The 26,628-nt window shown below is 37.7% G+C and overlaps 1 protein-coding gene across 2 annotated transcripts in view; it reads right to left on the bottom strand.

Moving 5' to 3' along the window:
• Positions 1-5,111: 5,111 nt before the first annotated feature.
• The window catches only part of PPEF1 (protein phosphatase with EF-hand domain 1), a 123,401-nt gene continuing 101,884 nt past the window's right edge, over positions 5,112-26,628 (bottom strand). For both annotated transcript variants that reach the window (XM_071213197.1, XM_071213196.1), the window contains exons 15-18: positions 24,865-24,971; positions 7,913-8,076; positions 6,647-6,731; positions 5,112-5,740 (exon numbers count right to left, since the gene is read on the bottom strand). In XM_071213197.1, the coding sequence (XP_071069298.1) occupies positions 5,523-5,740; positions 6,647-6,731; positions 7,913-8,076; positions 24,865-24,971 (574 nt within the window). In that variant the 3' untranslated portion in view covers positions 5,112-5,522. The remainder of the gene's footprint in view (positions 5,741-6,646; positions 6,732-7,912; positions 8,077-24,864; positions 24,972-26,628) is intronic.

Here is a 26,628-nt window from a genome sequence, read left to right as displayed (position 1 = left end):
TATTGGTTTTTGAATTTCAATTTCTGATTGCTCATTGCTTATATATAAAAATGAAATTGATTTTTACATATCGACCTTGTATCTTGCAAACTTGCTAAATTTGCTTCTTAACTCTAGTAGCTTTTTTGTAGATTCTGTCAGATTTTCTCTATAGATATTATGCCATCTGCAAATGAAGACGCTCCCTTTTTCCTTTCTAATCTGGATGCCTTCTATTTCTTTCTCTTACCTGATTACACTGACCAGAACTGTAGGCTTCTTATAGATTACCTTTCTTAGGTTAAGGAAGTTCCTATCTATTTCTAGTTTGCTGAGATTTTTTTTTTTTAAATCAGAAATGGACCTTGACTCTTGTCCAACATCTGTGTCTATTGAGATGATCATCGGGTGTCTCTGTTTTGGTTTGCTCATAAGGTGAATTACATTGAATGATTTTCAAATATTAAACCCAACTTTCATTCTTTGGACAAACCTCACTTGGTCATGATGCATTTTCTAAATTATATTGCTGGATATAATTTGCTAAAATTTTGTTTGAAATTTTTGCATGTATGTTCATAAGGGATATTGGTCTGTAGGGCTTTTTATTTTCCTGTAATATTTTTATCCTGTTTGGGTATCAGAATAATGCTGAACTCTAGAATGAGTTGGGAACTATAGCATCCTCATCAATTTCTGGAAGAGTTTGTGTAGAATTGGTATTATTCCTTCCTTAAATTATTAGTATATAATATTATGAATGCTTGTATCTATGAAGGCAGGGAAATCAATTTCAGAAATATTTTCAACTGTTAATGTTGAAACAAAAAGGGTTTGACCATTAGCCTTTTATGGGCCCACAATCTTTGGCATTATTTGGCTCCAAATTCTGGTTTACTGCTTCAGTTTCCTCTGCTAGAAAATGTGAATTAAAACTGTTCTTATTTTACATAGATATAGTGAGGATTAAATGGGTTTATGCATGAAGGACTCTGTAATACTTGGCCAAGGTAACTATTTTCTACAATAGCTGCTATGATAAAACATTGAAATAAACACAATCTCTCTTAATATAAAGTGCCCAGATTTTAAAAAAATAATTTGAATTAGGAAATACGTTTCTAAATGTTAGAGTTTAGAATTTCAAATTCTATACATTTATCCAATTAAAATGTACATATATATTGTTTTCCAATTGTATATGCCAAATATTTTAAGGTCCAACTTTGATTTCTCAAGAAGGAAATATTACAGTGAAGGAGCTTTACTCTAAAGCTTGAAAATATATAAAATTTTATGATCGAGACATTATTAAATACCTTGAGGAATAAAAGAATACTGCATTTGGTGTAATTATTTTCATCTGAGTTTATAAGTTATGCAGATTGTATAGTTTAATACTAACTTGTTTTAAAATATATGGTGCATATGATATGTACCATGCTTTGATATCCATTTCATTATTGCGAAATAAAGAATCTTTCTGATTAAAAAAAATTACTAGTATAATTCACCAGTGAAGCTGTGTGGTCCTGGAGTTTTCCTTAGGCAAATGTTTTTAACTACAAATTCAGTTTCTTTATAGATACAGGGCTATTCAGATTTTCTGTTTCTTTTTGGGTGAGCTTTGGTAGTTTGTGTCTTTCAAGGTATTTATCTTTTTCATCTAAGTTGTCAAATTTATTTATTGGCACAAAGTTGTTCATAATATTCCTGTATTCTATATTAATGTCTGCTCAAAACCAGTGATCATCATATAGTTTTTCTTTTTTAGTTTGTTAATATGGTGAATTACATTGAATAATTTTCAAATTTTAAACTAAAGTTTCATTCCTTGGGCAAACCTTACTTGGTCACGATATATATATATTGTAAATATATTGTTGGATATGATTTGTGATCAATTTGATTATGTGTAGTTTTCTTTAGGTTTCTTGTTCTTGGGGTTGAGATTTTTCAGCCTATAGGTTAAGAGTTTTCACTAAATGTGGAAAATATTTGCTTATTATTTCTTCAAATATTTCTTGTCTCTCCATCCTTCCTCTCCTTTAGATACTCCAATTACACATATATTAGGCCTCTTCAAATTGTCCCACAGTTCACTGATGCCCTGTTCATTTTTTTTTTTAAGATTTATTTATTTTTATTTAATTCTCTCCCCTTCCCCACCCTCCCCACCCCCAGTCATCTGCTTTCTGTGTCCATTCACTGTGTGTTCTTCTGTGCCCACTTTTATTCTTGTCAGCGGCACCCGGAATCTGTGTCTCTTTTTGTTGCATCACCTTGCTGAGTCAGCTGTGTGTGCGGCGCCATTCCGGGGCAGGCTGCACTTTTTTCGCGCTGAGTGGCTCTCCTTATGGGGCGCACTCCTTGTGCATGGGGCTCCCCTATGTGGGGGACACCCCTGTGTGGCACGGCACTCCTTATGCGCATCAGCACTGTGCATGGGCCAGCTCCACACAGGTCAAGGAGGCCCGGGGTTTGAACCGCAGACCTCCCATGTGGTAGATGGACACCCTAACCACTGAGCCAAGTCCACTTCCTGTCCATAGCATATTTTTGACTGCCTGTTAACTTTGGTTTGTATGCCAGACATCGTGAATTTTACCAGTTTGGGTGCTGGATAGTTTTGTATTCCTATATACTTGGGCTTTGTTTTGGGATACAATTGAGTTACTTGGATAGAGTTGTATCCTTCCAGGTCTTTCTTTTAAGATTTGCAAGGCAGGACCAGAACAGTGTTTAGTCCAAGGCTAATTATTCCCCACTACTGAGGCAAAACCCCTTGGGGTACTCTACCCAATGCCCTATAAATTATAAGGTTTTCCACACTAGTTAGTGGTGCGAGGCTCTATTTTAGGCATTAGGTGAACACCAGGTGGTTCATTCCCTGGCCTCAGGTAGTTTCCTACATGCACTAATTACTCCACTGAATAATCAAGGGGGATCCTCTGCAGGTCTCCAGATTCTCTCTCTGGTCAGCTCTCTCCCTCTAATACTCCATCCTGTGTGAGATCTAGCCACTTTGGTTTCCCAATTCAGGGATTATTCTGGGCCTTGTCTCATTTCCCCACCCTGTGTCATGGCCTGGAAATTCTCTCAAGGCAGTAAGCTGGGGCAATTGTAGGCCCACCTTGTTTGTGTCTTTTTTCCCTGAGGCCACTGTCCTTTATTGCCTGCTGTCCAGTGTACTAAAAAACCACTGTTTCATATATTTTGTATTTTTTTGTTGTTTTAGTTGTTTCAGGCAGGAGGATAGACCTGATCCCCATTTCTCTACCTTGGACAGAAGCAGAATTTGCCTTAAAGGTTTAATTTGCTTTGAAAATATTTTGGTAATTGGATTACCATACTTTTATTTTCCAACCGATCCTGCCCTGGTCCCCTTATATTCTTCCTAAATTCTGCTTGTAAACAGAGTATTTCTTTCTTTAGCTCATCTCTCTTTTCTTATATTCTATTATCCACGGCAAGGACCAACCAGCTGTCACTTTCAACATTTTGCCTGGAGATCTCCTTAGTCAAATCCAAAGTTCATTAAGAATATTTTCCATCTTCCACATTGCTGTAGACTACAGTTTTACAAATTGTCTCAAAACTACATTATATCAGTAGCCATTTTTCTAGCCTGCTATAGCAGTTCCCTAGCTAATTTTCCAGTCTCTGCTGTTTCCTCACTGCTTTTCCAGCCACTCCCTATGCCTTGTCCCAAAGCCAATTCTGCATATTTTAGTTTTTGTTAAAACAGCATTCCACTTGTAGATATCAATTTCCTTGGTTTGTTTCTTTTTTTCTACATTATAAAGTACCCCAAAATTTAGTGGCTTAAAACAACTATTTATAATAGCTCATAATTTTGAAGGTCAGTAATTTGAACAGGGCTCAGCTGAGCAGTTCTTCTGGCCTGGATGGGGCTCATCCATCTGCAGGTAGCTGTTGGTTCAGCTGGGGCTGTCTGCTTTATGATGGACTCAGTTGAATTAGCTTTAGTAAATTATGTTTTTCCCTATGAAATAGTCCATTCATCTAATTTTTTCAAATATATTGGCATAAAGTTATTCACAGTATTCTTTAAATCCTTTTCTGATAAATCCTTTTTCTATTCATTCATTTTTATGGTTATCTTTTTATACTCATTTCTAATTTAATTGCATTATGATCAGATAGTATAGTCTCTGTTACTGATTGCTTGGCATCTGTAATATGTTTTGTGGTCTAGTATATAATCAATGTTTATGAATGGGCCATGTGTGTTTGAAAATAATGTATATTTTCATTGCAGGGTTGTATATGTGTATACATATATACACATCATATGTATATACATTATACAACTATTATATATTATATATATGTGATCAGGTGATTAATTGGTCTGTTCAATCTTCTATATACCAAAATTTTTTGTTTACATGATTATTACCTGAAAGAGGTATATTAAAAATCTCCCTGTCTCCATTTATCCTCGTAGTTAGGTCAATTTTCACATTATAAATTTCAAGCTCTGTTATTATATGCATGTAAGTTTATAATCATTCTATTTTCCTGGTGAATCATTCCTTTTAGTGTAACCTTCTTTATCCCTAGTCATATTATTTGCCTTAAAATCTATCCTGGCTGATGTTAAGATTGCTACAGTTTTAATTATGCTCTTTTTTCCTGCTCCCTAGGTGGTTTTTTTACTTTCTTGTAGGCTCAGGTGTGCATTTTAAAAAGACATTTGTTATATTTTGTCCATTATTTCTGGTGTTTGTAGCAGCCAGTGTTGCAGGATATCTGGTCTGGCACATTGATAAATCTTAAAGTTCCCAAACTTTTACAAAATGAGCCATACTTGCCTTGAAACAGAAATCTCTTAAGCTTCATATACCATCAGAATAGCAGAATAAGCTGCACAATGTATGCATAACCAATGCCCCATCTAACAAACGAAGGTGTCAAACCATATTAGCTGTAAGGCTCAATCTGAATGTATTTGTTATGTATCTCTAATAGCCAAGAAAAAAAATTTTTTTTCAAACAATACTCTCCTACAGCTTCACCCAAGAATCTGATATGGCCCCCATCCCTGAAGGGTGGTTCCCCTACAATTGAGAATCACTGGTTTATGGTCTCTCCAAAGAAGATGACTGTTTAAAGATGGAAATACTTTATTTCATTAATAGTTTGGTACTCCTCCTACTATCTGTCAGCCATACACAGATGTTGCAGTTAATAGTTTTCTCTGGTGCTCAGTGGGTGTCTTTCAGTTTATTTCCAAACTCCTATAGTCTCTTGCTTAGGTGGTATCCAAGGCACTAGACTCAAACCCAGTTTCTCCCAGGCAATGTGTGGGTCCTAATACTGGAGCCAAATCCTATCAGATGACATTTAATCTAGACTTACTAGTAACAACTCACTAGGAACTTTCAACACCCACAGCGTATCTGCTTGTGGAGTGAGTTAGGGTCTACTCTACTACTGACTATCAATTTCAAGAGTCCTGGAAAAGGTTGCGTCTGTAATTTGGGTCCAGCTCTGCATAAGGAGCCTGTGGGAAGCCTTCATTCTTGGCCAGCAAGGTTGGTGTCTGATTTGTTCAAATGATCAAATTTATGCACTACATAGAAAGCCTTTAAGAACTCATTAAAGTCAATGCTTCCATCTTTGTTTAAGTCCATTCTGTTGGCGAGCTCATCCACTTGGGAATCATCAATCTTAACACTGTAGTGAGCACTGAAAAGCTGCCACATGGTACGAAATTCTTCCATGGAAATCAGGCCTGAAAGAATATAGGAGAAGGTTGTGAGTGTACATTTTAAGACCCACCCAAGAAAGGGATGGGGCTGTCATAGTGATTGAAGAGTGTCAATCAGAAGTTCACTAACATGTCTGACCATCAAGACACTGAAGAAATGGAAATGGAAGAGTAAGATAAAAAATGTAAGAAACAATACATTTCTTTCAACTACCAAGTGCTCCTGAGATTATTCTAAACCCAGCATTAGTAAACAGTGAACGCATGGGTTAGAGATGGTGGACTGTGGGACTATATGTGGTATAGAAATAATGAGACCTGAAATCCATGGGAAGGGAACACAAAAGGAAGGCAGAGAGGAGAGCAACATCAAAGCAGAAGGAGAAAATACCTTGGGACTCAATAAGAGGATTGCAAGCAATGATTCTACCTTTTATTTTTTATAGTAATAATTAACTTCATGTATTGGATTATTGATTTACTTGGTGTTGATAAAAGGTCTCTGCAATAGGAGATTATCTGTTGTTTTTTATAAGTTTGGAAATAAGATAAGTAGAAAATGAGTTGTCATAGTGCTCAGTCCCCAAAACAGAATCAGAACCCTTGGAATGATTTTTATTGCCAGGAGTAATTCAGACTTTAAAATGGACAGTGAATTATCTTTTCATTTGTGCTGGTGATTTATAAAAGTAGCTATTCTAGTTGACTAATGGATACATATGTTTATGTAGGACTCTGTGGTCCTGAATACAGGGTTTGTGGCCAAACTAAGATAACAATAATAATAAACATGAATTCATTTCTCCCCCTCAAGTTTAATCAAGCTTGGATGAAGAATGAAATTGATTTAAAAAAAAAAACTGAGTTCTGGATTCAGAGAAACAGACTAGCCTTTCCTTTCTACTACTGAATTAATCAAAGTTCACTTACCTGAGTGATCAGAGTCAATGACATTATATATGATCTGCAGGTCAGATCGGTATCTGAACACAGTTTCAATTAGAGTAGACTTAGCCTAAAACAAACATTTTCTAGTGTTAAAACATATAGAATTAAGGGCACACGTCAAATTCAGTAATATAACAAACATAAAACATCATCGCAAATTCAAATTATATGATTGAGATAGAAATTTGAAAAAGACAAGCCTTCCTTGGAGGCCCAAGCCTCTTTAATCTTTGGATTCTGCAGTGGTCTGCAGTCTATCTTCCTCAGGGGACAGGGCCAAGGAGAATAAGGAAGCAGTAAATAACACCAGTCCACAATTACTGAGAATACCCGTGTGCCAGGCTCTGCAAAGAGAGCTCATGTGGGTTACTTCATTCAGTCTTCAATCACAACCCTAAGGAGTAGGAGCAGAACTATTATTGTATCCATTTCCCAGATCAGAAAACGGAGGGGCAAAGTAACTCTCCCAAGGTTCACAGAGCTGCTAAGTGGGAGGTGAATCTCAGCTGCCTGAAGCCTAGGCCTGTGATCTTAGTCATGTGTTAAACTGCCTCTTTTTTTTTTTTATTTAAGATTTATTTATTTATTTTCCCTCTTCTCCTCCTCCTGCCGTGCTGTTTTTGCTGTCTGTGTTGTCTTCTCTTAAATGAAGCCCAAAACCTCCTTCTTGTTTCCTTCTTGCACTTTGACCGCCCTTCTCTCTGTTCTTAACTTCTCGTCTCCCCTGCCAGCAACCATCCAAGTGCCAGTTCCTCTGGGCTCACTTTCAGCTCCATGTTAACTTATTGCTGATAATACTAGAGATCTGACAACTCTCCCAGGAGTGTTCACATTGTAATAAGGAACACAAGATTTTTTAAATCTTCAAGACATATTCTGGGTCATGTAAGCAAGTCTATACTCTCACCGTTTAAAAGGGAATATATTGAGTATTTTAAAGGTTGTGGTGTATGAAAGAATTGAGGTCACATCTTCCCTTCTGCAGGACAACACTAAAAATAAGAATATTTGGCATGGATTCACTTGCCTTTTTTGGGGGATAGGGAGTGTGCCTATCCTTAGAGCACACAAATTTCCTGAACATAACACAACATACTTGGAAGATCCCCTGGGCCTTTCCTAAGACAGCTATTCCCACGTATACAACGATTCGACCCTCAATTTTTAAAGGGCTAAATTTCTCTCTTAAGGTTGTCCAAAGGGTGTTTTGCTGCAGCAAGGTTTTAACTGGGGCTATGTTTCACTTGCCTCTTTCACAGGTTTTGGAATGTGGATATCCTGGAAGCTGGACATGTAGGCAACGTTTCCATCTTGGTCAGTATCTACCAGTTGCGAACTCAGGGATCTCCACGGTAAGTTCAGCCTCAAAATGCTCTCCATGGAAAAAGCCCACTGGCCCAAAGAAAGTTTTCCTAACAACAATAACAACAAGAAAGCCATATCATTGGTTTATAACTTGATCAAGAAATGCAACCTCCTTGGTAGAGTCAGTGGGCAGTCGGGGGTTTTGAGGCCTGGGTACCTCCCGCTCTCCTCCAAGATTTGTCCTATCGGACTTCACAGCCCTGAGGAAGGAATAACTAAAGAAAGTCTTTACTGTTCCACAGATCTTTACTTTTTGGTGTTAATTTTTTTTCCTTTTTCTGATTAACAAAATAAGGTATGCTTATTAGAGTAGATTTGAAAACACAAAAGAATATAAAGAATGAAAGATTTAGTTTACTTTTAACACTTGGCTATATTACCTTTCATTTTCCTATGAAATGTCCTCCCCACCCCCAATATTATATGTAATTTCTCAAAATAGAAAATCTCCATTTTTTCTGATTATTAGATATGCTAATTTAAAATAAATTAGAATATATAAAAAAACAATGTTATTACTTCCAGTCTTTTTTCTATATATATAAACATGTGTATGCCTAAAAGTATATATATATATATATATATATTTTACCTCTCCTAAAACCAAATATACAATACACTCCTGCATAGATTTTATGTACATGTATTACATATGCCAACACTCATGCACATATTTAATCTACTTTCTTACTTATACTAAATCATGGGCATCCATTTACATTATAAAAATAGATCTACATCATCATTTTAATGACTATGAAACTATTCCTTAGAGTAATTCCTAGAAGTGGAATTGCTGGATCAAAAGTTATGCAGGTTTTTTAAGGCTTTTGATATATATTACCAAATTGCTTTCCAGAAAGAGGCTATCCATTTATGTTCCCACCAGCCTATTTCCCCACACACTTACCAGCTAAGGACAATTTTTAAAAAATTGAAGTTTAACACACACAGAAAAGTTTGCAAAACAAATACAGAGCTCAAGGAATATCATAAAGGGAAATCTTGTGCAACCACCACCAAGGACAAGAAATAGAACACTGCCAGTATTTGAAAGGTCTCTTTGTGCCCCCTCACAATTATTACTACTTCCCACTTTCCCAAGGAGAGTGGCTATTTTGATCTCTCACACTATAAGGTTTTTAAATGTGTTTGTCTTTTTGATCTATATATACATGGAAGCATCCAATATATATTTGGAGAGACGGACATTCTGACCTCTTTTGCTCAATACTAGGTTCATGAGATTCAGCCATGCTGTACCATTTAGATGTAGTTTGTTCATTTTCATTGACATATAATATTCCATAGTATGAATATTCACAACTTATGTATCCATTCTATTTTTCAAAAAGATTTATTTATTTATTTCTCCCCGGCCCCCCTCCTGGCCCAGTTGTCTGCATGTTCTTCCCTGTCTGCTGCCGTTGTTGTCAGTGGCAGGGGAATCTGCTTTTCCCTTTGTCGCGTCATCTTGTTGTGTCAGCTCTCCATGTGTGCAGCGCCACTCCTGGGCAGGCTGCACCTTCCTCGCCATGGGCGACTCTCCCTACGGGGCACACTCCCTGCGCACGGGGCTCCCCCACGCGGGGACACCCCTGTGTGGCACGGCACTCCCTGCGCGCATCAGCACTGCGCATGGGCCAGCTCCATACGGGTCAAGGAGGCCCGGGGTTTGAACCGCAGACCTTCCATGTGGTAGGTGGACGCCCCAACCACTGGGCCAAATCCGCTTCCCTGTATCCATTCTATTATCGATGAATGCTGGATATCTCTAGTTTGGGGGTATTACAAACCATGCTGCTAAGAACACTTCTGTACATACTGTTGGTACATATATCTACTCGCATTTCTGTTGACTCTATACCTAGGTGTGGAATTGTTAGATCAAAGGGTATGTAAAACTTTAGCTTCATTTGATACTCCAGTTTTCTAATATGATTGTACCAATTTAGACTTCTATCAGCAGTATATGAGAGTTCCAGTTGGTCCACATCTTTGTCAACACTTGATAGTGTCAATCTTTTTCATTTTAGTCATTCTAGGATCTGTGTAGTAATATCTCATTGTGGATTTAATTTTCATTTCACAGATTACCAAAGAGGTTGAGTACCTTTTCATATACTGGCTATTTGGACATCCTCTTTAGTGAACTGGTATAGCAGTTTGATATGGTTATGAATTCCAAAAATAGATATTGGATTAATTTTGTAATTTGGTCTGTACCTGGGCATGATTAAGTTATGATTGGGGCTTTGAATGATTGGTAGAATTCACCTCTGAAGTCATCTGGTCCCGAGCTTTTCATCTTTGGGTTTTTAAGAAAAAACATTTTATTTATTTATTTGTTTGTTTGTTTGTTTGTTTAAAAGAACTTTTAGATTACATAAATGTTACATAAAAAATATAGGGGATTCCCATTAATGACCCACTCCCTCCCTCTTTGGGAGGTTTTTTTTTTTAAAGATTTATTTATTTATTTCTCTCCCCTTCCACCCCCGCCCCCAGTTGTCTGCTCTCTGTGTCCATTCGCTGTGTGTTCTATGTCCACTTGTATTCTCGTCAGCAGCACCTGGAATCTGTGTCTCTTTTTTTGTTGCGTCACCTTGCTGCATCAGCTCTCTGTGTGTGCAGCGCCACTCTTGGGCAGGCTGCACTTTTTTCACATGGGGCGGTTCTCCTTATAGGACACGCTCCTTGTGCGTGGGACTCCCCTACGCGAGGCATGGTACTCCTTGCACATATCAGCACTGCACGTGGGCCAACTCACCACATGGGTCAGGAGGCCCTGGGTTTGAACCCTGGACCTCCCATGTGGTAGGTGGATGCTTTATCAGTTGCGCCAAATCCACTCCCTTCCCTGGGAGGTTTTTGATGACTGTTTCCATCTCTTTACTTGTGATTGGTTTGTTAAGGTCCTCTGTTTCTTCTAGGTTCTGTGAAAGTTGCTCTTGTATTTCTAGGAATTTGTCCATCTCGTTTACATTGTCTAGGTTTTTTATATACAGTTGTTCACAGTATCCTCTTACGAGCTTTCTTATTTCTACAGGGTCAGGGGTAATGTTCCCCCTCTCCTTTCTGATTTTATTTATTTGCATCTTCTTTTTTTTCGTTTTTTTCTTTGCCAGTCTAGCTAAGGGTTTGTCAATTTTGATCTTCTTAAAGAACCAACTTTTGGCTTTGATTCACTCTATTATTTTTTTCTTCTCAACTTTATTTCTGCTCAGATCTTTATTATTTCTTTCCTTTGGAATTAGTTTGCTGTTCTTTTTCTAGTTCTCCAGGTGTGCAGTTGGGTCTTTGATTTCAGTTCTTTCTTTTTTAATGTAAGCATTGAGGGCTATAAATTTCCCTCTCAGCACTGCCTTTGCTGTATTCCATATATATTGATATGTTGTGGTCTCATTTTCCTTCATCTCAAGATATTTACTGATGTCTCTTGCAATTTTTTCTTTGACCCACTGATTATTTAAGTGTGTTGTTGAATCTCCATATATGTGTGAATTTTCATTATTTCCTCAAATATTCTTTCTGCCCCTTTTCCACTGTCTTCTCCTACTGGGACTCTGATAATGCATATGTTTGTGTGCTTTGTGTTGTCATTCAATTCCTTGAGACCCTGTTCCATTTTTTCCCATTTTTTTTCTCTTTCTGTTCTCCTGCCTTTTAAAGTTCAGTGGTTCAGTCCTCCAATAAACTAATTCTACCTTCCATCAATTCAAATCTGCTGTTATATGCCTCTAATGTATTTTTTTAAATTAAAGTTAATAGATCACAAGGAATGTTACTTAAAAAACATAAAAAAGCAGAAAACATAAGAGGTTCCCATATAACCCACCCCCCACCCCCACCACATCATTTTTGTAAATTGTATTTTTCTGAAGGTATATACATCACACAAAAAATGTTACATTAAAAAATATAAGAGGTTCCTGTATACCCCCACCCCCACCCCACTCCTCCCACACCAACAACCTCCCTCAACATTGTGGTATACTCATTGCACTCAGTGAACACATTTTGGGGATTTTTAATCTCATCCATTGTGTCTTTCATTCCCATAAACTGTTACTTTTCTTTGCAAGCTTTTCAAAAAAAAAACTTTTTTTTAAACAAATCAATTTTATCAATACATATTAATAAGCCATACAATTCATCCAAATTGTACAATCAATGGTACTTGGTATAATCACGTAGTTGTGCATGCATCACTTTAATCATTCTTACAGCATTTTCATTATTTCACTAATAATAATAATAAAAAAACAGACAAATAAACAAGAAGAGTGTTTACCTCTCAATCTCCCTATGCTTCACCTGCTGTACATAGCTGCTATTTCTGGCTATTCTTGCAAGATTATGTGTTTATTTATTAGGCAGTTTTATTGAGATATATTCACATACATACAATCTATCGAAAGTGTATAGTCAAGGCTTTTAGTGTAATCACAATGTTGTGCTTTTTCATCACCACAAAAGATGTTAGAGCAATTTTATTACTCCAAAAAGAAAAAACCCACACCACTTAGCAGCCCCTTCTCCAGCCCTGCAAAACCACTAATCTAATTTCATCCTTATAAGTTGATTTATATTTACATTTTATATAAATGGAATCATACAATATGTAGTACTTTGTGTCTGGTTTATTTTCTTGTCTGATATTAACATCCTGTAGTATTAACACACATTTATTCAGTTTCAAAGAAAGATAGTCTTATATAAGCAATTTTACCCATATTCATATTTCACATGCAGTTTTACTATGCTATATAGTCCCATGTTATATTTTTTAGCTTTCCTTTTAGAAAAATACATGACCTTAGACTTTCCCTTTAAACCACTTTCATACCCACATAACAGTATTGCTAGTTACAAACATTATGTTGGGCTTTCACCTTTTCTCTTCATTTCCAAATATTAACACGCATCCTTTTTACCAATTCTGCACAAATTAACCCTCAGCTTTCAATTTTCTAACCTCATTCAATTTTCTGGTGACCCATATTCAAGTTATTAACTCTATGAGATTATACAATATATTTAGTTTATTGTAGTGCAATCATACAGTATTTCTTCTTTTGTGTCTGGCTTGCTTCACTCAACATAATGTCCTCCAGGTTCATCCATGTTGTCATATGCTTTATAACCTCATTTCTTCTTACAGCTGCATAATATTCCATCGTGTGAATACACCACAGTTTGTTTATCAATTCATTGGTTGATGGACATCTGGGTTGTTTCCAACTTTTGGCAATCATGAATAAAACTGCTATGAACATCAGTGTGCAGATATCTGTTTGTGTCACTGCTCTCAGTTCTTCTGGGTATATACCCAGTAGTGGTATTGCCAGGTCACGTGGCAAATCTATATTCAAATTCTTTAGGACCAGCCAAACAGTCCTTCACAGTGGTTGTACCATTTTACATCCCATCAACAGGGAATAACTGTTCCTATCTCTCCACATCCTCTCCAACTCTTGTAGTTTCCTGGTCTTTCTAACAGTTGCCATTCTAATAGGTGTGAAATGATATCTTATTGTAGCTTTGATTTGCATTTCCCTACTTGCTAATGAAGTTGAACATTTTTTGGAGAGTTTTGTGGGGTTTTTTTGTCATTTTTATTTCTTCTTTAGACAAATGTCTATTCAAGTCTTTTGCCCATTTTTTAATTGGGTTGTCTGTCTTTTTATTGTTGAGTTGTAGCATCTCTTTATATATCATGGATATTAAAACCTTATCAGATATGTGATTTCCAAATATTTTCTCCCATTGAGTCAGCTGCCTTTTTATCCTTCTGACAAAGTCCTGTGAGGTGCAAAAGTGTTTAATTTTGAGGGGGTCCTATTTATCTAATTTTTTCTTTTGTTGCTTGTGCTTCAGGCATAAGGTTCAAGAAACCACCAGATACATGGTCTTCAAGATGTTTCCCTACATTTTTTTCCAGTAGTTTTATGGTCCTGGCTTTTATATTTAGGTCTTTGATCCATTTTGAGTTGATTCTTGTATAGGAAGTGAGATAGGGGTCCTCTTTCATTCTTTTGGTTATGGATATCCAGTTCTCCCAGTACCATTTGTTGAAGAGATTGTTTTATCCCATTAACATGACTTTGGTAGGTTTGTTGAAAACTGGTTGACCATAGAAGTGAAGACTTATTTCTGGACTCTCAATTCTATTCCACTGATTGATATGTCTCTCTTTATGCCAATACCATGTAGTTTTTTAAAAAAGATTTATTTGTTTATTTATTTCTCTTCCCTTCCCCCCTCTGCCCTGGTTGTCTGTTCTCTGTGTCTATTTGCTGTGTGTTCTTCTTTGTCCGCTTCTGTTGTTGTCAGCGGCACAGGAATCTGTGTTTCTTTTTGTTGCGTCATCTTGTTGTGTCAGCTCTCCATGTGTGCGGCGGTGCCATTCCTGGGCAGGCTGAACTTTCTTTTGCGCTGGGCGGCTCCCCTTACAGGGCACACTCCTTGCGTGTGGGGCTCCCCTATGCGGGGGACACCCCTGCATGGCACTGCACTCCTTTGCGCGCATCAGCACTGCGCGTGGGCCAGCTCCACATGGGTCAAGGAGGCCCGGGGTTTGAACCGTGGACCTCCCATATGGTAGATGGACGCCCTAACCACTGGGCCAAGTCCGCTTCCCACCATGTAGTTTTGACCACTGTAGATTTGTAATATGTTTCAAGGTCAGGCAGTGAAATTCCTCCCACATCACTCTTATTTTTTAGAATGTTTTTGGTTATTCAGGTGCACTTTCCCTTTCAGATGAATTTGGTAATTGTTTTTTCTATTTCTGTAAAGTAGGCTGTTGAAATTTTTTTTTTTAGATTTATTTATTTCTCCCCCCACCACCATTGTGTGCTCTCTGTGCCCATTCTCTTTTTGTTCTCTGTGTCTGCTTGTATTCCCATTAGGCAGCTCCAGGAACCAATCCTGGGACCTTCCAGAGTGGGAGAGAGGCACTCATTCTCTTGTGCCACCTCAGCTCCCTGGTCTGCGATGTCTCTTATTGTCTCTAATTGTCTCTCCTCTCTGTCTCTTCATGTTGCATCATTTTGCTGCACCAGCTCTCTGTGTGGGCCAGCACTCCTATGTGGGCCAGCATTTCTGGGCATGGCAGCACTCAACATGGGCCAGCACTCTGCATGGGCCAGCTCTCTGCTTGGGTCAGCTCATTGTGCAGGCCAGCTTGCTTTCACAAGGAGGCCCCAGGTATTGAACCCTGGACCTCCTATATGGTAGACAGGAGCCCAATCACTTGAGCCACATCTGCTGCCTGGCTGATGGAATTTTAATTGGTATTGCATTGAATCTATAAATCAGTTTGGTAGGACATCTTCATGATATTTAGTCTTCCAATCCATGAACACAGAATGTCTTTCCCTTTGTTTAGGTCTTCATTGATTTCTTTTAGCATTGTTTTGTAGTTTTCTGCATTCAGGTCTTGTACTTCTTTGGTTAAATTGATTCCTATGTATTGGAGTCTTTTTGTTATTGTAAATGGAATTTTTCCCTCTGATAACTCCTCAGATTGTTCAATACCAGTATACAGAAATATTACTAATTTTTGTGTGTTGATCTTGTATCCTGCCACTTTGCTGAACTTGTTTATTAGTTCAAGTAGCTTTGTTATAGACATTTGAGAATTTTCTAAATATAGGATCATGTCATCTGCAAGTAGAGTTTTACTTCCTCTTTTCCTATTTGGATGTCTTTTATTTATTTATTTTTCTTGTCTAACTGCTCTAGCTAGAACTTCTTCCACAATGTTGAATAACAGTGGTGACAGTGGGCATCCTTGTCTTGATCTCGATCTTAGAGGGAATGCTTTCAACCTTTCCCCATTGAGCACAATGTTGACTGTGGGTTTTTCATATATGCTTTTTATCATATTGAGGAATTTTCCTTTTATTCCTACCTTTTGAAGTGTTTTTATCAAGAACACTTTGAATGCCTTTTCTGCATTGATCGATATGATCATGTGGTTTTTTCCCTTCAATTTGTTAATGTGATGTATTACATTACTTGATTTTCTTATGTTGAACCATCCTTGCATACCAGGACTAAATCCTGGTATGCAAGAATTATACATCTCAGTCGTGATGTATAATTCTTTTGATATGTTGTTGGATTTTATTTGCAAGTATTTTGTTTAGAATTTTTGCATTTATGTTCATTAGAGATATTGGTCTGTAATTTTCTTTTCTTTTCTTGTCTTTATCTGGCTTTGGTATTAGGGTGATGTTGGCTTCATAAAATGTGTTGGGTAATTTTCCCTCCATTTCAAATTTTTGGAAGAGTTTAAACAGGATTTTGTGTTAATTCTTTTTGAAATGCTTGGTAGATTTCACCTGTGAAGCCATCAGGTCCTGACCTTTTCTTCATTGGGAGATTTTTGATGACTGTGATTGGTTTGCTAAGTTCTTGTATTTCTCGTAGCCTCAGTGTAGGTTGTTTGTGCATTTCTAGGAATTGGTTAATTTCATCTAGGTTGTTTAGTTTGTTGGCATACAGTTTCTCACAATATCTTCTTATCCTTTTTATTTCTGTGGGGTCAGTCATAACTTCACCCCTTTCATTCCCGATTTTATTTATTTGCATCTTCTCTCTTTTTTTCTTTGTTAGTCTAGCTAGGGGTTTGTCAATTTTATTCATCTTCTCAAAGAACCAGCTTTTGATTTTGTCTGTTTTTTTTTTTTTGTTGTTGTTGTTGTTGTTCTCAATTTCATGTATTTCTGTACTAATCTTTATTTCTTTCCTTCTGCTTGTTTTGGGAATGGTTTGCTGTTCTTTTTTCCAGTTTCTATAGTTGTTTAGTTAAATCTTTGATTTTATCCCTTTTTCATTTTTAGTATAGGCATTTAGGGCTATACCTTTACCTCTCAAGACCGCCTTCACTGTAGCCCATAAGTTTTTTGTTTTTTTTAAAAGATTTATTTATTACTCCCCCCCCACACACGGCTTGTTCCATTCTTTGCTGTCTCTTTTCTGTGTCCATTCACTGAGCACTTTTTCTGTATCCACTTGTCTCCCTTTGTTGCATCATCTTGCTGCACCAGCCCTCCACGACACACGGGCTGTCATCTCTCTGTGGTGCACGGGCCAGCTTGCCTTCACAAGGAGGCCCTGGGATGTGAACCCAGGGCCTCCCATATGGTAGATGGGAACCCAACTGATTGAGCCACAGCTGCTTCTCTGTATCCCATGTTTTGATAAGTTGTGTTCTCATATTTTCATTCCTCTAAATATATTTACAAATTTCATTTACAATTTCTTCTTTGACCCACTGATTATTTAGGAGCGTGTTGTTCAGCATCCACACATTTGTAAATTTACCTTTTCCCCACTGATTATTGGTTTCCAGTTTCATTCCACTATGATCTGAGAAGGTGTTTTGTATAATTTCAATCTTCTTGGATTTATGGAGACGTTCATTGTTACTTAACATTGTGATCTGTCTCCTATCCTGGAGAAAGATCCATGATTACTTGAGAAGAATGTATAACCTGCGGAGCTTGGGTGCCATGTTTTATAAATGTCTGTTAGGTCTAGCTTGTTTATCATATTGTTCAAGTTTACTGTTTCCTTGTTGATCTTCTGTCTAATTATTCTATCTAACGTGAGTGGTGTGCTGAAGTCTACAACTATTGTTGTAGAGATGACTATTTCTCCCTTCAGTTTTGCCAGTTTTCCTCATGTATTTTGGGGCACCCTGGTTAGGTGCACAGATAGTTATGACTTATTTCTTCTGGGTGGATTGTCCCTTTGATTAATATATAATGGCCTTCTGTATCTCTTGTAACTTTTTTGCATTTAAAGTCTGTTTTGTCTGATATTAGTATAGCTACCCGTTCTTTTTTAGTTACTGTACACACGGAATATCTTTTTCCAACCTTTCACTTTCACCTGGTTTGTATCCCTGGAACTAAGGTGAATCTCTTGTAGGAAGCATACGGATGGCTCGTGTTTTTTTATCCATTCTGTCAGCCTATATATATATATATATTTTAGGAGGTACTGGGGATTGAACCCAGGACCTCGTACATGGGAAGCAGGTGTTCAACCATTGAGATACACCTGTTCCCCAATGAGAGTTGTTTTTTTCATTTATTTGTTTTTGTTTTTAAAGTAGCAAATTGCTTTATTACTGATATTGCTTGACTCACTTATTTTTATTTTTATTTTTAAAATTTTTAAAAAGATACTTAGATGATACAAATGTCACATAAAAAATGTAGGGGGTTCCTATATGCCCGCTCCCCACACCTCCCACATTTTCCCACATTAACACCATCCATCATTAGTGAGGTACATTCATTGCAATTGATGAACACATTTTGGAGCACTGCCACTAAGCATGGATTAAAGTTTACATGGTAGTTTACTCTCTCCCACACAATTCCGTAGGTTATGACAAGATTTATAATGGCCTGTATCTGTCATTGCAATGCCATTCAGGACAATTCCCAAGTTCCAAAAATGCCCCATATTACACCTGTTTTTCCCTCTCCCTGCCCTCAGAACCTTCAGTGGCCACTCCCTCCACATCAATGATATAATTTCTTCCATTGCTCAAATCATAATGAGTCTATAGTAGAATACCAGCAAGTCTACTCTAGTCTATAATTCAGTCCCCAATCCTGAGGATTCTGGGATGATGATGTCCACTCCACCTCTAATTGAGAGGGGGCTGCATTCCCATAGGGCCTATGGAGGAACTCTCTTGCTTGCTGTTGTAGACTCTCTTGGTTCCTTGGTTTGGTAGTTGTCCATCATACCTCCATGTTAGTCGTCCTGGGTGAGACCAATGAATTGGAAAGTAGGTGTTGCAACTCCAGTGAGTTTCAGGGCCCAGGTGGCACATGGACAACCCAAAGATTTAAGTCTCTTGGATGTACACCAACCAACTCTAGTACTAATTATATGTTCAACTAGAAGGACAGAAGAGCCATGTGTAGGGAAACCACAACTGAGTCCAACTCTGTCATTCTGGGGAACATAAATTCCAGAGTAGTGTCCACTGGCAAGGCACCAAACTCCTGAGCTATCTGCCCTGACTATAATGTCTGGATGTCTCCAGAGCCCTCAGGGGCCCCACTATTTGATGTAGTATCTACTTTGGCAGTCAAAGTAGCCTCTGGAATGACCTCCTGACTCACTTTGAAATCTCTTAGCCATAAAAACTCATCTGTCTTTACCCTTTCCCCATTTTGGTCAAGGTCTTTTTTCAGTTGCATTGCTGGTTGGTGCTTGGTAGTAATCCCTCACAGCCAGGGAGCCTCACTGTTTTTGTTTTGTTTTAGGAGGTACTGAGGATAGAACCCAGGACCTCATACATGGGAAGCAGGTGCTTAACCACTGAGCTACAGCCCCTCTCCAGCCTATATCTTTTGATTGGGGAGTTTAATCCATTCACATTCAATGCTATTACTGTAAATGCATTATTTACTTCCACCGTTTTATTCTTTGGTTTTCATATGTCATATCTTATTTTCATCTGTATTTTTACTCTTTTGGCTATCCTTTCTGTTATTCTTTCTTCTATACTCTCCTCCAAGCCTCTGTCTCCTGTCTTTTTCTTTCAGGCTCTAAGTCTTCCTTTAATACTTCCTGCAAAGATGGATTATTTTTTTAATAAACTCTCCTAGTTTCTGTTTATTTGTGAATATTTAAAACTCACATCATATTTGAAGGACAGTTTTGCTGGATAAAGAATTCTCAGCTGGCAGTTTTTCTCTTTCAGTATCCTAAGTGTATCATACCCTGTCTTCGCACTTCCATGGTTTCTGATGAGAAATCCACACAAAGTACTGGGCATCCCTCATATGTGATAGTTTGTTTCCCCTTTGCTGCTTTCAGGATTTTCCCTTTATTTTTGACATTTGACATTCTGAGTAGTATGTGTTTTAGAGTAGTTCTATTCACAATTATTCTAATTGGGGTATGCTGGGCTTCTTGGACATATAAGTTCATTTCTTTTGTGAAAGTTGGAAAATTTTCATCTATTATTTTCTCAAATACTCTTTCTGCCCCTTTTCCCTTCTCTTCTCCTTCTGGAACTCCCATGGCATGTATGTTATTGCATTTTGTGTTATCATTCAACTCCCTGAGTCCTTGCTCAATTTTTCCATTTTTTTGGTCTTTGTTCTTTTCTGTCCTCTATTTCAGTTATTCTGTCTTCTGTATCACTTGTTCTTTTTTCTATTATTTTGAGTCTGCTGTTGTATGCCTCTAATGTGTTTTTTATCTCACCCATCATGTCTTTCATTCCAATGAGTTGTTACTTTTCTATTCAGGTTTTCAAATTCTTCTTTGTGTTTGTTCAGTATCTTCTTGATGTCCTTTATCTCTTCAGCCATATTGTCTTTCAACTCATTAATTTGATTTTGGAAATTTGTGTGCATATCATTGATTAGTTGTCTCAAATTCTGTGTCTCTTCTGGGGCTTTAATATATATCTTTTCTTGGGCCATTTCTTCCATTTTCTCACTATGGCTTGTAATTTTTTGATGATGTCTAGGCATCTAATTAGGATGGTGATATTACTCAGACACTCAATTTCTCTCTCATTCATAGGGATTTATTGGCAGGAGGCTGTGTGTTACTGCTGTTCTTTGATTCTTGGTTTAACCTGTTCTGGGTCTTTAGGATTGTCTCTGTTTGTTGCTCAAATCTGGGCTCTGGACCCAGTAATGCATTGCAGACCTGCTTCCTAGTGCCTTGGGAGGGAGGCTATAAAGGCCAGAAAAAGCCTCTCTTATTTACTTTTAATTTCCTCTTGTGCATTTCCTTGGTCTGCCAACAGATGGCATTATTTGGCAGCCCTCTCAGTTCAATGCCTGGTGGGAGTATGATTGCTGCAACATGGATCAGATCAGCATGATAGAAGATCTTGCCTGGAGACTAAACCTCATAATTCAAACTTTCTCAGAGGCAGTTCTCCAACCTTTTCTGGCAGCCCCCTCCCTTTACCTGAGTAGGAAATAATTCTACTCCCCTCTGCATCCTCAAAAACCAGTCCCAGACTATAGAGAGGGAGATTGAGAGGGTCGGATCTCTTTAGTTCCTTGCCAGCTCCCAAGGTAAACAACGGCACACCCAACTCCTGGTCTGGAAGGGCTCATGGGACACAGCAGGTTAAATTTGTGGGTCAAAAGTTGAGTCAGCCTTAGGATGTGTCCCTCTCTCTCCCCCTTTCCTGGGGGAGGTGGATCCCTGGGGCCCCCTTTGTCTATAGCAGCCAGCCCTGATGCCTGAGAATTCAAAAGTGTCAATAGGTTGGGGGAGGATGCCAGCAGTTGCAGCTGTAGTTTTTAACTCACAGTTTTGCCATCATGATTCTTTTTCCTTTGCCCCTCTCTCTTCAAGGTGGTATCCAGCCTTCCCCTGGTGTCGTAAACCCTAGAAGATTTTTTCCAGGCTGTTTCTGCCTGCCTTCTAGCTATTTTTCTGGGAGAGAAGAGAGTTCTGTGTCTTTCTAATCCACCATCTTCTCAGAGGTCTCTCCCAGTGTCATCTTTTTAAAAATTTTTAAATATTTATTTATTTTTATTTCTCTCCCCTTCCCTGCCCACACCCCCTACCCCCAGTTGTCTGCTCTCTGTGTTCATTCTTCTGTGTCCGCTTGTATTCTTGTCAGCGGCACCAGGAATCTGTGCCTCTTTCTGCTGCGTCATCTTACTGTGTCAGCTCTCCATGTGTGCGGCACCACTCCTGGGCAGGCTGCATTTTTTTTGCATGGGTGGCTCTCCTTACAGGGTGCACTCCTTGTGTGTGTGGCTCCCCTACACGGGGGACACCCCTACATGGCACGGCACTCCTTGCACGCATCAGCACTGCACATGGGCCAGCTCACCACATGGTCAGGAGGCCCTGGGTTTGAACCCTGGACCTCCCATGTGGTAGGTGGATGCCCTATCCATTGGCCCAAATCTGCTTCCCTCAAGTATCTTATTAATATCCTTTATCTTTTTAGTCATATTTTCCTTCAACTCCTTGAAATGATATGGGAGGTTTGTGTAATTATCATTGATTAGTTGTCTTAAATCCTGTGTCTCATCAGGATTTTTGGTTTGTTCCTTTGGCCGGGCCATTTCTTCCTGTTTCTTAGTATGGCTTGTACTTTTTTGCTGATGTCTCAGCATCTGATTATGTTGGTGAATTTACTCTGATGGTCAATTTCTCTCTCTTGCCTAGTGGTTTTGTTTCATGGATCTTCTTTGATATTTGGTTCAACTTATTCTAAGTTTTAAAAATTTCTCGGCTTAAGTTATCAAAATAGGGCCAGGGACTCACTAATTGGGCACAGATACACTCCAAGTGGTTTTGGATAAAAGACTCCTAAAAGCGTTATCTCCTTGCAGTTTCTGAGCTGGCCAGCAGGTGGTGCTCATTAGTGAATATTTCCATGGAGGTGTCTCTTTCAACCTCCACTTGCCATGATTCTGGTCTGGCCAGAGCCAAGATTCAAAGTGGCCAAATTCACTGAAGAGAAAATACTCTGTGCCTTCTACAGCACTCTCCCTCTTCCCAGGGAGGAAGATGTCTGTTCCCCTCTTAGTTGGCTGCAGTGAGCCATGGGTTTTATCCAGGCTGTTCACCTTGATGGTGGGGGTTGGGTGCTGTTCTTGGCCACAGGGGGTTATAACTCACTGTTTTCATTTCAGACACTTTGTTTCTCTGTCCCTCACCCACCTAGAAGAGGTGATTACTCTCTTGGTCTGCAGATCCCCAAAGCAGCTCCCTCAGACAGCTTTTTGCCCTTCCTCCATTGTTTTTGTGAGATACTTGAGTCCTGCCTACCTACTGCAATGCCATCTTCCCAGAAGTCCTGTGAATCACATCTTTTTTTAAATGTCATTATCTAAAAGTTAATTTCTGGCTACATCAGATATCAATTTATTCTCATTCAAGTCAAAACCTACCCTACTTTGCCCTGGTTTGTGATACTGGAGCTGAACCCTGTAAATATTTCTCCTTTCACAGCTGTTGTAATGTTAGGCTCTGTCAGTATAGGGCACAGAAAGAATACTGCAAAGAATAACAGAAGCAGCAGCTTCTCTTTCTGGTTCTGGTGTGCTTTACTTCTTACTTCTACAGCACAGTATGATTGGCAGTGGTATGTAGGAGACACAGTGGCACCCACGCTTTAATGAATTTCACGCACAATCTAGTGGGTGGCTTCCTTGCCAGAAGTGTGTGGGAGACACAGTGGTACACAGCCACTAGAGAGTTTTGCTGGCTCCCCAGTACATGGCTTTCTCCTCTTTAGTCCTGGCCCACTAGCTGCAGATCAGCTTATATGTGAAGTACCTTTGCAAACTTCTCCTCTGTTCAGTGGGCCATGGTCATACCCTCTCCAAGAGTTCTGAATCTCAGCAAGTTTGTTCCTTTTCGGAGCACTCATTCAGAGCCCAAGAGATGGTAGTTGCTCCCTACACTTGCTATCCCTATATTCTTTACAGTTCTCTTTTACCTCTTTTGGTAATTAATCACCTTTTACTAGTTAATAATTCTTTATATTAAATTTTCCTGTTCAAATTACAGGTATGGTTTCTGTCTCCCAGCTAGACTCTCACTGATATGGAAATACAATCAATTTCCAGGTATTGACCTTGTGTTCAAAAACTTGCTAAATTCACTTATTAATTCTAATCATTCTAATTCTAATAGTTTCTATTTGGATTTGTTTGGATTTTTCTATATAATCAATCATGTTATCTACAAATAATGAGTTTTATTTCTTCCTTTCCAATGATTATCATTTTATTTCTTTATCTTGCTTTATTGCATTGGCTAGAATCCCAGAAGTGTTAATAGTGGGCATCTGTATTAATTTCTTATATTAGTAGGAAATTTACTATATTTGCTGTACCAAATTACCACAGACTTAATGGCTTAAAATAACATGAATTTATTCTCTTACAGTTATGGAGGTCATAAGTCCAAGTCAGTTTCAATGAGCTAAAGTTAAGGTGTTGGCAGGGCTAGTTCCTTCTGGAGGCTCTGAAGGAAGGATTTATTTCCTTGCCTTCTTCAGCTTCTAGGAGCTGACTATATTCTGTCTTGTGGCCCCTTTCTCCATCTTCAAAGTGCAACATTCCCATCTCTGCTTCAATCACCACATTGCCTTCTCCTCTGACTCTAACTCCTCCTGCATCCCTCTTATGATGACCATTGTGAGTAAAATGACCCACTCTCATAATCCAGGATAATTTTTCCATCTCAAAGTCCTTAATTTAATCACATCTTCAAAGTTCCTTTTGCTATATAAGTTTACAGTCACAGAGTCCAGGGCTTGGGATGTGGACATATTGGGGGGAGGGGGGCATTATTCAGCCTCCTACAGCATCCTTGCCTTATTGTCAATCTTAGAAAGAAAGCTTTCAACATTTTTCCATTAAGTGTGCTATTTGCTACAGGCTCTGGTAGAGAGCTTTTATGAGATTAAAGAAGTTCACTTTAAGTGCTTTTTAAAAATATTTTATTAAAGAAGTAGATTTATAGAAAAATCATGCAGAAAATAGAGTTCAAATATATTGCCCTCTCACACATACAGTTTTCCCTATTATTAACATTTTGCATTAGAGTTATACCTTTGTTATAATTGATGAAACAATATTATTATAATTATATTATTAACTTTAGTCCATAGTTTGCATTAGGGTTCACTGTTTATGTTGTACAGTCCTATGGCATTCAAAAAATCTTTTTAAGTCAAATAAATACATCAAAGAATTTTTGCTTATATCAAGAGAATTTTATGACTACTTGTATGGCTGATCAATATGTAACCTGGTATGGTAAGGAATGGTAATGTTACATGATTTTCTTACCTGATTTACTGCGATCATAAAGTTCAAAAGCACAAATGAGGTCAGATTTTCGTGAAATAATTCTCTCTTTTAATATCCTGATGGCACTGCTTTCAATAGCATTCACCCTATATCAAGAAAATGTTAAGTGAGAGTTGTTAAATAATCCTGTTTTGTTTCATTTTCATGTACTATGTTACCACTTAACAGTTTTCACTTTAAATGAATTGCCTAAATTCAGACATACCATCTTACTATATAGTAAATATATAGGTGCATATGTATGTATATGTGTTCTATGTTTTGTGAAATTCTAAAAGGATTACCAATGGGGTTTTCTTTTGGATTTCAAAGAGTCAAATGGACAATAAATATCTGAGACTATCCAATAAAATTTTGAAAAAGAATGAAAATAAAGTGGGACTTGCTATACCAGATATTGAAATTTACTATGAAATTATTGAAATAAAACTATGGGTGTTGATACAAGAGAAGACAAACACTCAAGTACTAAATAATATAAATTTCATAAATACAGATGACTATGTATGGGAACAATATATGTGATAAAGGAGGCAATGCAATGCAGTAGAAAAAGACCATTTAAAAAATGGTGCTAGCATAGTTAGCTAACCATCTGGATGCTAAACTCCTACTTCAGGCCATTTATAAAAATAAATTTGAAGTAAAGGAGGATCAAAGTAGTCATGAAACATATACCAAAAGAAGGTAGATGTAAATCCAGCTATATCAATAATAACATCAAATGTAACTGGATTAAATAATCAAAAGGCAGACATTGTGAAACTAGATTTAAAAAAAACAAGATCCAACTATATATTGTACAAGAGATACACTTTAGCTTCAAAGATACAAACAGGTTGAAAGGAAAAGAACAAAAAAAAAAGATATATCATGCAAACAGCAATGATAAGAAAGCTGGAGTAGAGCAGATAAAATAGACTTTGAGATAAAAACTGTTGCCCAAGATAAAGAGAAATATATATATTTATAAACCTAACAAGAGAGCCAAAAATATATGAAGCAAAACTGACATTCCTGAAGGGAAAAATAGATGATACAATAATAATAGTTGGTGACATCAATTCTCTAGTTTCAATAATGGATAAAACAACTAGTTGGAGAATCAATGAGGGTGTAGAAGACTTGAACAACACTATAAACCAACTCCATTTAACAGATATGTATGAAACACTCCAACAAACAGCAGAATATGGATTCTTCTCAAGCACATAGGGAACATTCTTCCCAATAGACCCTATGCAAAACCATAAAACCAAGTCTAAATAGATTTAAAAGTTTTGAAATCATACACAGTATTTTTTCTGACAACAAAAGGAATAAATTAGAAATTCGTAACAGACAGAAGCTTGGGAAATTTACAAACATGTATAAATTAAACAACACACTCCTAAATAACCAATAGGTCAAAGAAGAAAACACAAGAGAAATTAGAAAATACTTTGCAGTGAATGAAAATGAAAACACAACATGCCAAAATTTGAGGGATGCAACAAAAGCAGTTCTTTTTTTAAAAAGATTTATTTATTTACTTTATTTTTTATTTATCCCCCCATTCCCCCAAAAGCAGTTCTTAAGAGTAAAATTTATAGTTGTAAACACCTACATTAAAAAGAAGAAAAATCTCAAATCAGTACCATAACTTTCCATCTTAGAAAACTAACTAGCAGAGAGAAAGAAAGTGTGTGTGTGCATGCACAAACTAAACCCGAAGTAAACAAAGGTAAGAAATTATAAAGACTA

Source organism: Dasypus novemcinctus, chromosome X, assembly GCF_030445035.2.
Source record: "Dasypus novemcinctus isolate mDasNov1 chromosome X, mDasNov1.1.hap2, whole genome shotgun sequence".
Classification (NCBI taxonomy): domain Eukaryota; kingdom Metazoa; phylum Chordata; class Mammalia; order Cingulata; family Dasypodidae; genus Dasypus; species Dasypus novemcinctus.
Note: the sequence above shows the minus strand (reverse complement) of the source record. Positions and strands in the feature narration are given on the sequence as shown.